The sequence below is a fragment of the Mesocricetus auratus genome, unplaced genomic scaffold, assembly GCF_017639785.1.
Source record: "Mesocricetus auratus isolate SY011 unplaced genomic scaffold, BCM_Maur_2.0 Super-Scaffold_100014, whole genome shotgun sequence".
Classification (NCBI taxonomy): Eukaryota; Metazoa; Chordata; class Mammalia; order Rodentia; family Cricetidae; genus Mesocricetus; species Mesocricetus auratus.
The window spans coordinates 12,773,064-12,789,044 of record NW_024429197.1 but is presented as its reverse complement, the minus strand read 5'-3'; the positions used below and the strand labels follow the sequence as shown (position 1 = coordinate 12,789,044).

The 15,981-nt window shown below is 43.8% G+C and overlaps 1 protein-coding gene across 4 annotated transcripts in view; it reads right to left on the bottom strand.

Moving 5' to 3' along the window:
• Positions 1–15,981, bottom strand: part of Zcchc17 (zinc finger CCHC-type containing 17) — a 47,737-nt gene that overhangs the window by 9,611 nt on the left and 22,145 nt on the right. For all 4 annotated transcript variants that reach the window (XM_040756521.1, XM_040756524.1, XM_040756522.1 and 1 more), the window contains 4 exons: positions 13,526–13,626; positions 12,115–12,206; positions 2,404–2,504; positions 400–545 (listed from right to left, as the gene is read on the bottom strand). In XM_040756521.1, the coding sequence (XP_040612455.1) occupies positions 400–545; positions 2,404–2,504; positions 12,115–12,206; positions 13,526–13,626 (440 nt within the window). The remainder of the gene's footprint in view (positions 1–399; positions 546–2,403; positions 2,505–12,114; positions 12,207–13,525; positions 13,627–15,981) is intronic.

The window sequence follows — 15,981 nt, the reverse complement described above, 5'->3', positions numbered from 1 at the left end:
TTATATTATGTGGCTTTTGTTTGTTTTTTGAGACAGGGTTTCTCTGTGTAGCCCTGGATGTTTGGAACTCACTCGGGCCTTGAACTCAGATATCTGCCCAATATGTGGCTTTTAACATCTAGTGTTTTAAGAACACTTAAGGATAGTGAAAAATAAAAAACCGTAGAGAATAAACTACGCCTACAATGATCATAATTTTATATTATATGTATATACATCTATTTATATTGCTAGCCAGGAAAAGAATTAGACTATGTCAAAACTGCCAATACAACTCTCTCTGGAAAGATTATGAGAGCTTGCTTTTTTCATTTTTCACTATTTCTAAAATGCTTACACAACGCATTTATATTTTAATATCTGCAAAAATGTGATCAATAAAAGCAAGCCAGCTCTTACCTTCTTTCTTTTCCTGGAAGAATTCTTTGTGGGGTCAGGCTTCTCAACTCCTTCTTCCTTTGCCTCTTCTTTTTCCTCCTCCTCCTCGGGGATCAGAGAATACTTGGTTCCACCTGGCTGCATGAAACAGTCTTTTGCAAAGTGGCCTGTGGAAAAGAAACAAGGGCTAGAGAGGGAAGGTGCTGCCCTTCTCCGCAGGCTGATGCGGCCCAGAGGTTCCTGACAAGCCCACTGCTTCACAGATATTACTGAGTTCATCTGCAGTGGCGCTTCTGCCTCCTCAAGGTGGCAATATTCACTCAGCCTGAGTTGGGTGAGCAGCTGGTGTTAGAGCTGCAGGAGACCCTCATGCTGCTTTGGAAATGGCAGAAGATACGAGCAAGTCGGCTTGAGCTGCCCTCCCTTAGCAATGGGGCTCATTAATTTTTAAAGGTCTATTTTGGAACTTACTTCTGACAATGAAAGGCTGCTCCAGAGAGCAGGATGTTTAACAGAGGGAACTGAATTGCAGGCCAAGCCCTATAGGAAGATGGCTGGCATGAAGTGGGCACTCAATCCAAGCCAACACACACAGAGACAGGCAGAGACACCCAGGGTGACTGAAAATTCAGACTGTCAGGTCTGGCAAGGGCCTTAGAGATCGTGAAATCCAACACTCCGCATTTGCATCAGATATGAAGGCCTAGAGTTAAGTAGCTCAGAGTCACACAGCAGCAAAGCAAACACTTAGCTCAGGTTGGATGTCTTCCTACTTTGTGCTACTTTTGATGAACCAAAACGAACTAACTGTCTTCAACCTGACTTTTGCTGAATGGGTCAAATCCTACTTCTTGACATTCTTCTCTGCTCCATGGAGCATCAGGTAGATACAAGTAAGGGGGCTCCACACTGAGCCTGTGGTGGTACTGAGGGTAACTTTTATTGTTTTTGAAGATGAGTTGGTTTTTTGTTTTAAAAAATTATATGCATACATGCAAATCTATGTGTCGGTATCTACACCAGCACAGCTGTCCAAGAAGACCAGAAGATGGCGTCTAATCCCTTGAAGCTAAAGCTACAGGAAGGACACTTCATCTCAAGAGTAGGAAAGAAGTGCATGAAGTAACCACAGAGCTATATGTAAAAGTGTTTGTATTTTCAGCCTAGAAGTTAGATGAGGCCCAAAAAGGGGACACAGCACAGTTTTCCGAAGTAATCCAAATACCAAATATCCAAATACTACCACAATCTCTTCAGGGACTATTGTTTCTCTCACTGTTACATTCTCCTTCTCTCCCTACAGCATAAAAAGCAGGGGCTTAAAACCTCACAAATTCAGGGCTGCAGAGATGGCTCAGCAGTTAACAGCACTGGCTGTACCTCCAGAGGACCAAGGGTTCAATTCCCAGCACCCACATGGCAGCTTACACATGTCTGTAACTCCAGTTACAGGAACTGACAGCCTCACACAAACATACATACAGGCAAACACCAATGCACATAAACAAACAAACAAATAAACAAATCCCAAAAATTCAACCAGAACACAAATCTGTTACCAGTCATTGCAGAAAAAATGAACAAAGCATGATGGATGGAAAGCTGGGGAGGAGAGGTGACAAATTGAGGTCAGTCTGAAAATAAGAAGATGACAACCTCTCTCATTATAGCTTTATTAAGGGAAGTCAGGCTGAAAACCTTTAATATTTAAGTAAGACTAGAAGAAAGCTGAGGAAATAGAGGAAGTGACAGTCCTCTATTACAAAAAGGACACTGTATTCAGAAGTCTGAACTTAAAGAGATAAAGAGAAAGAAGAAAGCATCTAATTTGGATCCTTAGGGGATGTATCTCCACGTCACCTAATTTCTACACAAGAGTGATTGTGCTTGAGGATAGGTGTGGCAGAGGACGGTAAGAGTGAGTGGAGGCAGCGGTCAACTGAAACACACTGAGCTGCACTGACATGGTCTTCTTCAGCCAACAGAGTGCGAGGGGAGGAGACAGAAATGGCAGGCTTCCTGTACCTTTGCAGCCACACTTCTTGCAGGTAGTGTTCAGGACAGCCTCAAGGGTGATCTTCTGCCCAGTGTAATCCTGGAAGGAGCGCCTCCGCCTCTCTTCTTGCCTGTAATGAAAGAGATCCCAACCACTGGAGCTTTTCAGAGAAGTGGCCAGATATATTACAACATAATGCTGCTAGTTGGTTTTCTGTTTTGCTTTTGGCAAGGAAGAGGGAGAGAGAAGAAAAGCATTGGGCAGAATGAGACCATGAAATAGCTCCCTCTTTTTTTTTTTTCTTCATGTTTAGAATAAGCTTTGTTTTTGTTTGGTTTTTGGAGACAGGGTTTCTCTGTGTAGCCTTGGTCATCCTGGAACCCACTCTATTGACCAGGCTGACCTCAAACTGACAGAGATCCACCTGCCTCTGTCTCCTGACTGCTGGGATTAAAGGTGTGCACCACCACTGCCTGGCCCAGAATGAGGCTTTGAATGAACAACTATGAATGAGACTAGATATCCTCTCAATAATATACAGGAAAAATACTTGAAAGCAGAATTGGTAGGTGGTGGTGGCAGCTTTACAGGCTTTCTAAAAATCAAGTCCTTATAAGACCTTGGTGTTGGGGCTTTCAGTTTGTGTCAAGCCTACTTCTCCAGCCTCCTCTTTATTTCACTTAGGCCCTGGCCAGCAAGTCAGTTCTACTTTGTCCAGAGCTTCAGTACCTCTCCTCAGGCAGATCCCACTCTAAAGTGCCTTGCCCTCCCTTACTCTACCTGCACAATGCACTACCCGGACATTCCAAGGTTCTCTTCTTCCCTGAGTCCCTAGGCCATAGGTGATTTTTGTTTCTATTCCTGTTACACTCTTTCTTTCTTTCTTTCTTTTTGGTTTTTACAAGACAGGGTTTTTCTGTATTGTTTTGGAGGCTGTCGGTCCAGCCCGGCCTCGAACTCACAGAGATCCGCCTGCCTCTGCCTCCCGAGTGCTGGGATTAAAGGCGTGCGCCACCAACGCCTGGCTCCTGTTACACTCTTAATGAGTGTAAACTCCTGTATAAAAGGCACATGTGGAAGGCACTTAGAAAGTATAAACTCACTTAGTTTTCACAGTCCGAACTGTTCCATATAACCAGTGCTGGGACTGATAACACAAACAAACTCTCCTAAAACAGACATCACAGTCAGGCAGTGGTGGTGCATGCCTTTAGTCCCAGCACTCAGGAGGCAGAGGCACATAGGATCACTGGAAGTTAGAGGCCAGCCTGATCTACAGAGTGAGTTTCAGGACAGCCAGGGCTACACAGAGAAACCTGGTCTCCAAAAACAACAAAAACCAGGCATCTCATGCTCACTACTAGTCATCAAGCCTATTCCCAGAATAACTGCCATTCTTCCTTCTAACAACACAAAATCACTTTTCTCTTTATAGTAGCTGGCAGTGATGGCACACACCTACAATCCTAGGACTGGGGAGGCTGAGAAGTTTCAAAAGTTCAAGACCAGCCTGAGCAATTTAGCAAGGCTTTGTCTCAAAATAAAAGTAGTAGAGTACCTGAGATGTTAACACCATTTTAAGAGAACATGCCTAGCATACAGAAAGTCCTGGTTTCAACTTTCAGTACCAAAAGATATATTTCCTGCACCTAAACACACGCCTTCCTGTATAGTTCTATTGTTCATGAAACATATCCACATTGTTGTCTATAGCTATGAATTATTTATTCTCATTGGTATGTGGTATTATTGTGCTGTTGTCAAAGACAAGCCAGCCTTAACCTTTCAGAGATCCTCCTGCCTCTGCTGGAACTGAAGGCATGTGTCTAGAAAAGCAATTTGGTCTAACTAGAGAGACTTCTTGTCAAAATCGTCAAAAATGAGGTTTGCCCACAATATTTATCTGTAACTAATTTAAACATGAGCCCTAGAGGCCTATTTCCTAATCATTTATGACAAATGTTACAAAATTTGACAAATTAAAAAATGTACATATGGCAATTGATAGATATTCAGGTTCTCTGATGGTCACCACAAACTGAGAGAGTTACCAAGCATGTGATGGATCACTGTTTAAAATGTTTTGCTTACATGGGAGTTCCAAAAGTGATAAAGAACAGACAATAGGTCTGGATATTCAAATAAAGCATTCAACTATTTTATGCTCAACCAAAAATTAATCACAACAGGTATTCCTTACAGTCCTCAGGGAGTTGTGGAGCATGCTCACAGCTCCTTAAAAATGCAACTTCTACAAAACTAAAAAGGGGGAGTAACAGTAATGTCACTAATCCCTACCTGGTAAGTTTTTACATGTGAAAATGAAATGGCTTATTGCATGATGACTACAAATTGGACAGGGTATGTTTATTAACTACCCTTCTCCCAGATGTAGAGTTTATTTCAGAAAGTGAGCCCATAGATTATCTTATTCCTAGACATAAGAGAGCCATCTAATTCACACCCCTGTTAATGGGACTTGATCGGGCCTTAGCCACCAGCTCCGCAAGCACGGGAGTAGCTATTCAGACATACTCTACAATGAACCTTAGTCACATGCCAACTGCAAAAATGGCTATAAAATCACCTTTTGGCCAGGCGGTGGTGGCGCAGGCCTTTAATCCCAGCAGTCGGGAGGCAGAGGTAGGCGGATCTCTGTGAGTTCGAGGCCAGACTGGTCCGACAGCCTCCAAAACAATACAGAGAACCCCTGTCTCGTAAAACCAAAAAAAAAAAAAAAAAAAAAAAGTCACCTTTTGTCTCCACATGATGCATTAAATCATACAGTCTTCATTTTAAATTTTTTTAAATGTGGATGCCAGTAAACAATCTGCTAAAGACAGATTCTAGCATGATGGAACTCGAGTGACTTTTGCCCAGGTCAGATAAAGACATCCATACACTAGGTAGTAGAAAAGGCCCAATTTGGGGTGGAGGGAATGTTTGTGCTCTCTTACAGGGAAAGAACAAAGCTTGGCGGGATGCATGGAGCAGAGAAAAAACTGGATCTGAGACTATGGAAAGCAGTTCCAGGGAAACATGCTGAACCAGAGTTCCTGAATCTGCATAGCCCCTTCCCTGCCCAGTTTCCAAATTCCCTCAACCCATCCCACCTCTGCAACCTCTCTTCAGGGATACTAACTCCTCCTCTTATCTGATCCCTGAGAACGGTGGGCCTGTCAAGGATGGCCTTACTACCTGCTAAATTCTGCCCCTATGTTTTATATTTTAGTTAAAGTGATTCCCTACCTTAACTATTATTCTAACTAGATGTGCTTTTGGAGCTGGGAGCCATGGAAACAGGCACTAGGATTCCATTCCTTGTGCTCTCTTACAAAGAGGAATCTGTTTCTCTGTTAACAAAACAGGGAGAGTCATAGTGTGAAGAAAAACAGAGAGGGTCTAGAGAAAAGAGAAAGAGGGAGAGAGCAACAGGGGAGTTGATGTAATAATTGGTTTTCCACTTCTCCCTGGCTATCCCTATCGCCCAAAAGTTTGGGTCCCATATTAGGCTTTATATTGCTTATTTCCTTTGGCCCATGGGCCCTTAGGCGCCTGACAGACCTTATTAAGCAGCAAGTAGATAATCTTGCGGCAAGGCCTATCCAGATCCATTATCAGAGGCTGGCCATGAAAGAGAGTGGTCCTTATCAGAAAGCTGAGGACAGCGATGGCAAGGAGGAAGGCGAACTTAGCCTAATGTTCCCAGTCTCCCCATAGCAAAAAGGAGACAAACTCCCCTGGGGCACATAATCTGCTCATGCCCCCACTTGCAGCCCCAGCCGGGGCCTTAGAAGGCCCCTCTACCCACAAAAATAACCACCCTATTGATGGCAGACCGAAGACGGGCTCCCTTCTGATGCTTTCACCCCCTAATCCAGGAGCTTTGATGGCTGGCAAAGTAATCCGAAGATGGTTAAGGTGGAAGCCTCTCAGATCCATCCTAAAACAGGCTCCATCATTACCGTGGTTCTCGGGTAACTTATAGTCCAGCTGCACCTAATTTCTGTTTAACCAGAAAAGGGGAGATGTCAGGGACCTCTGGCCATCAACCAGGTACGCTGCCTCACGTACTCTTCAGAAAAGACCCTTATAGAAAGTACGTGACTCGGGACCACCCTGCTACCTGCCAAATTCCAGAAACAGACCTGCAGCTTATCTAGGGCGTAGGCTTAAACAATCGAAGGTGGAATATGAAAGATAAAGTTAGAGTCTGCAGTTAGGTTACCAGAGGACACAGGATGACCTACCCATCCCACTGACCTTCGCTCTGCCAGGTTCATCAAAGCTATAGCATATCCCCCCATTCCCTCCCCTCCTCCCTTCCCCTATATAAATCCCTTTGGGATGAATAAAGTTGTCACCTTGATGTCCGTCCTTGTATCCCTGCCCCCCATCTTTTTCCTAGGTGTCCACCAGACCCACGATGAATGTCCTGCGGGTCGGGACAATGACCTCTGTGAAAGGTTGCTCACTCTCTCAGTGGTCTCCATGTTTCTGTGGTTTTTTTCATCCAATTCACTCAATTCAGCTAGTAAGTGGTATGTGCTAGTGTTAGTACTGACAGGAGCAAATGAGCAAAGGGCATATGCCTGGGATATACTGGCCTGAGGTTCATAAAATCATAAAATGCTGGACACAATAAAGAAAAGAAGGCTAGTGGGGGCCTGGAGAGACAGATGTGATTGGTCACCTCTCCCACTCACAGGACCCGTCCCCCACCTAGCGTGCTGTTGCTTTTCTGCTTATGCCTTTCCTAAAGTCATTTCACTTCCCAAAGCACCACTCCTTCTGCTTCCTGAAAAGGCCATATCCATTCCTTTGGTTTGTTTGTTTGAGACAGAGTTTCGGGCTGGAGAGATGGCTCAGAAGTTAAGAGACAGAGTTTCTCTGTAGCTTTAGAGTCTGTCCTTGAACTTGCTCTGTAGACCAGGTTGGCCTCAAACTCACAAAGATCTGCCTGCCTCTGCCTCCCAAGTGCTGGGATTAAAGGCGTGAGCCACCATGCCTAGCCCATATCCAATCCTTAAGAACTAGGTCAAATGTCACCTTCTCTCTGAACATCAGGACCTGAAATAAACTCCTCCTCCTCAAACTACATCGTAATGTTGGACAGATATTAAATTAATGTTTTGATGAAAAGAACACTAGCCAGGAGGTGTAGTGCTAGCCTTTAATTCCAGGACTTGGGACACACAGGCAGGCGGATCTCTCAGTTTAAGGCCAGTCTGGGTTACATAGAGAAACCCCATCTTGAAAAACCAAAAACCAACCAAACAAACAAACAAACAAACAAACAAAACCCACTAGACGTTGGGACACTGGGCACTACAGGAGGGTAAGGCAGGCACCTGTGCTCATAGGCCACACACATTCCTTCAACAGAAAAAGTGTCAGTCTCAGTACTGGGAAAAGCAAAAAGGTACTTAAAATAATGACTACAAGCAGCTATCTATACTAAGTGTTTATGATAGACTTGCTGTTAGGATGGCTACCTGCTAATAAGAGTTTTCTTAAATAATTCTGTCATTTTTATTTCATTACGTTTACGATGTGTGCACAGGGCATGTGCAGAGGGCAGAGGGCAGTTGCGGGAGGCAGTTCTTTCCTCTAGGTGGGTCTTAGTTGTCCTTTACCCATGGGTCCATCTTGAGGGTTCTCATTCTGTTATTTCTGAAATGTCTCATTATTTCTGTTTTATAGAAAAAAAGCTGAGTTTATTGAGATTAAGAATCTGCAACAGGGGATGGAGAGATGGCTCATAGGTTAAAAGCACTGACTACTCTTCCAGAGGTCCTGAGTTCAATTCTCAGCAACCCCATGGTGGCTTACAACGATCTGTAATGAAACCTGGTGCTCTCTTCTGTCATGCAGACAAAAAAATGTGTACATAATAAATAAATCTTAAAAAAAAATCTGGAACAGGTCAGGAAGTGCTTTTATCCTAGCACTCAGGAGGCAGAGGCAGGCAGATCTCTGTGAGTTTGAGGCCACCCTGGTCTATAGAGTGAGTTCCAGGACAGCCAGAGAGCAGTTACACAGAGAAATCTATCCTGAAAACCCAAAAATGATAATAATAAAAAAACACCCCCACACACTGCCTGATGCAGGTGGGTGGATGCCACCCACAGGTTAGCCTGGGTCCTCAAGGCCTGGGCTGGCTGTCATTCATGGTCCTGCCTGGCACCTTGTGGTACTGGACAGGAGGGCGCCATTATGTTGAGCAAATGTGCAGTGGAGAAACGGGAAAGAGAACCAGAATGGTTCTTGTGGTGTGGAAAGAGGTTGAATGGATGAAGGGGAGGCTGTGAGGAACAGGATGATACGGGTGGCCTGCTTGGTGCCATTGGGGCCTGAGCGGGGTGACCCCAGCAAGTCAGGTCTGACCAGCTCAACTACCATCCAGGCCCACATCCAGGGCCTTGGGTTGGTCCACGGCAACATCTAACCCCATGTATGACTACTATTAGGGCATGTGAAGGAACTGGTCCTTTGGAATGATACCTGCAAGGTCTCCATGACTTGGGGTGGCTGAGGGATATCCAGAGAGGGATTTCAGTGAGGGTATAGTAATGATCGTATACCAAAAACCAGAGAGGTCTGAACCCGACCAATGACTCATTGTGATGAACATTTGTAAGTAAAGCTGAGTGGACAAAAGGGTGCACTGCTTGACACACCATGACTCCCAATGCCACTAAAAGGGGTGAAGAGGTGTTGGTGAGGCAGGAAAGACGTAAGAGCAAAATGGTTTTGTTTGCTTTGCTTTGGTTGTAATTTTTTAAATTTTCTTTTGGGAAGGGGATGCTGCAAGGATGAAAGGCAACATGGAGGAACTGGGAAATGAGGAACTGGGGTACATGATGTTAAATTCCCAAGGAATCAATAAAGAAATTATGTTTAAAACAAAAATCTGCCCAAGACCATGTCTGAAGAAGAACTCAGGGCAACTGAAGTCCTTCCAGGCTGCCTTCCTGGAGGCACCCACAGTTTATCACAAGTTCAGCCACTTGGCTTTTACAGAAATAGCCTCAACACAGACACATCCTTCAAACAGAAAGGCTTTCTCTTCCTATCCTTTTTTCTTTTCTTTTACTTGTTTTATAGTTTAACACCATAAGAGTGGCTTTGAGATATTCACTTTTTTTTTAATGTGCACTGGTGGAAGGGTATTGGATCCCTGGAACTGGCGTTACAGACAGTTGTGAGCTGTCACGTGGTTGCTGGGAAATGAACCCAGGTCCTTTGGAAAAGCAGCCATCTCTCTAGGCCCGAGAAATTCACAGCTTTTTAACTAGTCTGCGGGGAACAGGATTCCTTGGGAAAAAGGTAGTTTTATCACACTGCAATCAGTAAATGCCAGACTAGCATTTCTAAGTTGAGTTATAAGAGATTATCACTATAAACTGAAAAGTGTTTTTGCAAATAAGCAGACCTACAAATACATCAGTATTTAGAGATAAACTACAGAAATATGAAAGGTTTAGTCACATGGAGAGGCTAGGGACACTGTAGTGAGTAGGGCCTGTGCTTTAACACTGGGTCCTACACCAAAGGATCTGGCCCATAAAGTTTGCTACATAACCACAGTTACTCATCTCCAGCCACAAACTAGAAATATGAAGAAAAAGAGAAGACAATGCTTAACTCACAGCCACTGATGTACACCTGCCTTGTGTCTGCTACCCAGTCTCTTCTCAATAAACACTACCTCTCTTCTTAAAATGCCTTTGTAGCTGAAACAAATTTTCTTGGAGCTATAAATATAAGAGCTTCAATTTTTTTTCTGCAATAAAGATCTCATTCAAATTATATTCATTATTCTTTGTGGGTATGTTTCCAAGCCAGAATCTCAATATGAAGCACAGAATGACCTCAACCTCGCTATGTAGCTCAGGCTAGCCATCGCCGTCATATCCTCTTGCCTTAGTCTCCCAAATACTGGGATTATAAGAATGTGCTATTAGATCTGGTTTATTTACTAATCAATGATGTTTAACATCAAAATCAACAAATACCATGGTTAACCTGAAGATAAATGTGTGATTTAGTTAACTTGCTTGAAACACTGGAAATAGTGTGTGTGTACACTTTACGGAGTTGTGTTTCTCCTTCCGCCTTTACATGGGTTTCAGAGACTGAACTCAGATTGACAGGTTATACAGCAAGTGCTTTTACCCAGTGGCCATCACAACCACCCACCATCACCAAACAAGGGGTCTCAAAGATTAAGGAACTTCGAGATAGAAATTCAATAAAGAGACAGGAACGGTGGAACAGCCTTCAATCTCAGCACTGAGGCAGAGGCAGGAGGATCTCTATGAGTTAGAAGTCTACCCTGGTATTCACAGTGAGTTCTAGAACAGCCAGGGAGACCCTGTCTCAACACCAACAAATCAATTAAGGGGACAGGGTAATAGCAGCTTCCCTGTAATTGAAACATTCCCCCTTGGGTAGGGCAGGAGGCTCATGAGACTCGGAGGTAATGTTCTACTGCTGGGATGTCTGGGAAAACTGAAATGTGCCAAATTCAAAGACCCCCTCCCCAGCTTTACAGAAACAACAAACGCTGCTGAAGAGGAGGCTCTGCCCATGGCTGGGGAAAGAAATTCGCAGGCCTGTAGAGCGTCCTGTAAGTGATGCAGAGAGCTCCGGGGTTGCATTTCAGTTGAGTTGTCACCAGTGTTAGGGTGTTGTTTTCAGCTATGTGTCTGCTTTTAAGCTACCCCTAACCCTATAGGGGAGTCCTTACCAACCTCCTGTTTGTAACCCCAGAAAAACTCGGTAGTTCTGTCAGACTCAGGGGTAGTCATTACTCTGATCTGCTGTGGACTCACTTCCTGGGTGGCATTACACTGGTGTGTGCCATTCCCCAGAAAAGTCGCTTACACAAAGGACTTACCAAGTAAAAGTGCTTCAGTATGCAAGGTGACACACACTTTTTAACCCAACACTTGGGAGGCAGAGGCAATGGATCTCTGTAAGTTCAAAGCCAGCCTGGTCTACATAACAAGTAGCAAGCTAGCCAGGAGTACATACAGACCCTGTCTCAAAAAACAAACACCTTCTCCCTCTCAAACAAAACAAAACAAAGCACGCTATAAAAGTCTGAGGCTCTGAGTTCTACTCCCAAGGCCTGAACGATAGAGGGAGAGAGTTGCTCCTGCTCCCACAAGTTGTCCTCTGACCGCCCCACATGCCCAACAAGTAAATCAATGTAATTTGTTTTTTAACAAAAAGAAATTCAATAAGGATTTGAGTCAACAGCAAGTTTCCTGCATCTCCAGACATCACTTAGATCAAGAGGAAACCTTTCATGTTGAAGTGAAGGTGTTGTGTTCAAGGACAGGAGGCAAACACTCTGCATCTGTGCCCGTCATCAGAGCAGTGCAGACATCACTGAGGAGAGGCGAGCCACTAGAGCCACTTCATGAGAGCTCCCTGCTATCGACTGCAGGGGGAAGCAGAGAGAGAGGGGAAAGAAAACAAACTACTGATCTGTGGGTGGTCATTTCATCCTGCAGCTCCACCAAGTAGGCCATGTGGGGCATACACACTGAGAGTTTCAGGTCACCCAGGCTACATAGTGAGACTCTGCCTCAAAACAGACAACAAGTGCACTTTACACCTATAAAAACCAAAAGTCATCAATGCTGTAATACTCATTCATATCACAGCCTACTCTAAGTTCCTGCAATCTGTACTTATGGGATTTCAGCTCTTCCAAACCCTTTACCTACTCAATGATAACGTTGTTGGGATCGAGGTCTTTCCCAGTTCCTTGGTTGACAACTTTCATGGAGAGGGACACTTTTATTCTATCATTTTTCATCTGAAAAAGACAAAAGAAGAGTCACCAAAACCCGTGTGTGTGTGTGTGTGTGTGTGTGTGTGTGTGTGTGTGTGTGTGTGTGTGTGTGTGTGTAGAGGGTGTTCATGTGGGTGCACATGTGTATAGATCAACCAAAGATCAACATGAGGGTCATCCCTCTGGAACCTCTACCTTGTTTTTGTTTGTTTTGTGAAATGGAGCCAAGATGGCCAACCAGTCTGTCTCCAGGATCCTCCTGTTAGCTCCTCCTCAGCACTGGGATCATAGGAGTGCACCACCACACACCACTTTCTATTTAGGTGCTAGTGTAACTGAACTCAGGTTTTCATATTTGCATGGCAAGCATTCACCAACCAAGCTATGTTCCCAAGCCTCCAAAACCCTCAGGAACCTGACTACTGATTTGTAAGAGTCAAGCTTATAATTATCTGAACAAACATAAAATGGACTAAAGACTAAGTTAACAACACTGGAAGTACAAAGAAGTAGAAAGGGCCAACTTAACGGTGAATGAGATATAGGAAGTGACCTTTATCCATTCCTATCTTGGGGGTAAAACAGAGGCCAGATGCCAGTGAGATAGCTCAGTGGGTAAAGGTGACTGCTACCAAGCCTAATGACATGAGTTCAATTCCCAGGATTCACATGGGGCAGGGGGAAGGGGGAGCTCCAGCAACTGTTCTCTGACTTCCACACATACTATGGCCTGCATGTGGGGATAAGTGCACAGAGAGCAGACATACACACACCCATGCCTCAGCCTCCTGAATGCTCAAATTACAAGGACATGATGCCAAATTCAGCTCTGGTTCAGTCTTAAAGATATAAAGCCCAACCCACTGAAAGCACTCTGTTTTTTCAGCTTTTAATAGTTTTTCTTCCTGCCATTCCCTGATAGAACACAGAGGGTATGCATTCCCATGCCTGCACTGCCCATTCCATTAGATGGTACCAAACCCTGGTGAAAATGGCTGTAAATCGTGTGTCCTTTCCACTCTGGCCCAGCTGAAGTGTGCCTGACAAGTACTCTTTGAAGCTATGGCGAAGATGAAATCTCCTTTGGTTCTTTTCTTTCTGATTCTCAGGAGAGTTTTATGAACACACACACTCCTGTCACACTTCTATATTTCATGCTATTTCTCCTAAATCTGCAGGACAAACCACCAGAAGATTCCAACTCAGACAGAAAACTGAGGCAAGATTTAAAGATAAAAATGTCAGTCATCGTGAACATTTACACACTCACCATCAAAGAATTCCAATAAAACCTCAGCTTTTTACAATCCTTTCAAACCACAGTAAGTTACAGGAAACTTTACCTCTCGGCCAATCAGCTTCACCCACACTTTGTCTCCAACATCTACTATCTCAGAAGGCTTGTCCACACGACAGGATGACATGTGAGTTCGATGGACCAGACCTGGGCACAAGAAAGAAATAAAAAGTTATACTCTGATTGCTTGGGTAGGAAAAAGAAAGGAGCTGGGGAATACAGGGGGGAAATTTTTAATTTTCAATGAAAACGTTATATAGATTAAAACTACAAACTAAAACAATTCAAGACCATCTTTTAACCTAATCAACCAACCAACATTGTTTAAATTACCTTACTTTATGGTATGAGTGTTTTGCCTACATATCTATCTGTACATCATGTGTGTGCCTAGTGCCCCGAGAAGGTGCTCTACATTCTGCAACTGAAGTTACCGACAGCTGTGAGCTGCCATTTGGATGCTAGGAATCAAACCCTGGTCCTCTGGAAGAACAGCCAGTGTTCTAACCACTGAGCCGTCTCTCTAACCCCAATAAATGTTGATTCAGTAACTTCTGGCTGGGGTACAGCTCAGTAGAAGAACATGTGCTAGAACTAGGCTGGGGATATAATTCCTAGCACCAAAAGACAGAAGAAAATAAAAAGTAAATGAAACACTATTCAGTGCTATAATATGTAATAAAACAAAAGCAACCACATAAAGTGCTGACTTTTGTTTTCTTCCAGTACTTGGGAGGCAAAGGCAGGCAGATCTCTGAAAGTTCAAGGCTAGCCTGGTCTACAAAGCTACACAGAGAAACTGTCTCAAAAAACCAAAAAATAAAAACAGTCTCAGCTGTGTGATGGCGGCACAGGTCTTTGATCTGCATTTGGGAAGCAGAGGCAGAACTCACAGTGAGTTTGAGGCCAGTCTGGTCTACAGAGTTACAAGACAGCCAGGGCTTTTACATGGAGAAAGCCTGTCTTGGAAAATCAAATAAATAAATAGATTTAAAAAAATTTTTTAGCTGGGCGTTGGTGGCACACGCCTTTAATCCCAGCACTTGGGAGGCAGAGTCAGGCGGATCTCTGTGAGTTCGAGACCAGCCTAGGCTACAGAGCGAGTTCCAGGACAGGCTCCAAAACAATACAGAGAAACCTTGTCTCGAAAAAGCAAAAAAAAAAAAAAAAAAAAAAAGTTTAATGGTCTATATAGCCAAGACTGGCCTTCTGACTCAACTACATGTCAATACCACATACCCTGGCAAAGTACTATTTTTAATGGACTAAATTGGCAACAATGCTTAGAAAACAACAACCAATATTGGTGAAAACAGAAAAGTAAGAAACATCATTAAAATAAGAATTAACTTTTAGAAGTTACTTAACAATAACTACCAAAACATGGTAAGCCTGGGAGTAGGAGTAGCACAGGAGTAGGAGTAGCACAGGAGCAGGAGTAGCACGGGAGCAGGAGTAGCACGGGAGCAGGAGTAGCACGGGAGCAGGAGTAGCACGGGAGTAGCACAGTGCACTTGCCTAACATGTGTAAGGACCTGAGTTTTATCTGCGCACCACAAAAATACGTTTAAACTATGTAATTAAAAAAATTTAACTTTGGCTGAGCACAATGGCACACACCACTAATCTCAGCTCTTGAGAGGCAGAGAGGCAAGTGGATCTCCATGGGTTCAAGGCTGGCCTGATCTACAAAGAGAGTTCCAGGACAGTCAGGGCTATGGAGAGACTTGTCTCAAAACATAAAACACAACAAAATTTTTAAAATTATTCTTAAATTGTGTGCGGGCATGTGAGCACAGGTGCCCACAGACGCCAGGGCGTCAGCTCTCTCAGAGCTGGATTTACAGGTGGTTGAGAAACACCTGATGTTCTAGCAACTGAACTTGGATCCTCTGGAAAAACAGTCCAAGCTCTTGACCATCAAGCCATCTCTCCAGTCCCTTAAAATAATTTAAAAATACCCCTTTCTTGGCTGTCGAAGGCTGACTCCTTCAGAGAACAACCTTCTTTCTATATTCCAAAGTGACCCCCAGCTGTGGGCACAAGACAGTCTAGTGAATCACAGTCCTATATCTTCCTGACCATAGAAATTGGGTGGTTCAAAAACAGGTTTACCCACTACAAAAAGCGGACAATACCAATCTTGACCAGCAGGTGGCATGAGTCTGTCAGAGGAAAATTTAAAAAATGAAGAAACAGAGCATACGAGTATAAATTGAGCTAAATCAGGTCTGGTGGCACTCAGCTGTAATCTAAACACCTGTGAGAGAGGTCAGAGATTTAAGCCAGCCTGGGCTATGTATGGACACCCTTTCTTTAAAAGCAGAGCAAAACACAAACAACTGATACATCTGACACTAACCAAGGATGAAACTACAACTCCCCAGCAATATCGGTCAAAAACATGTATCTGGCACTTTGCACAGGAGTTCCAGCTAGCAGTCTCACAAACACTTCTAGGAAACTGACCTAAGACAATAATCAATTTGGACTGTGCTATTC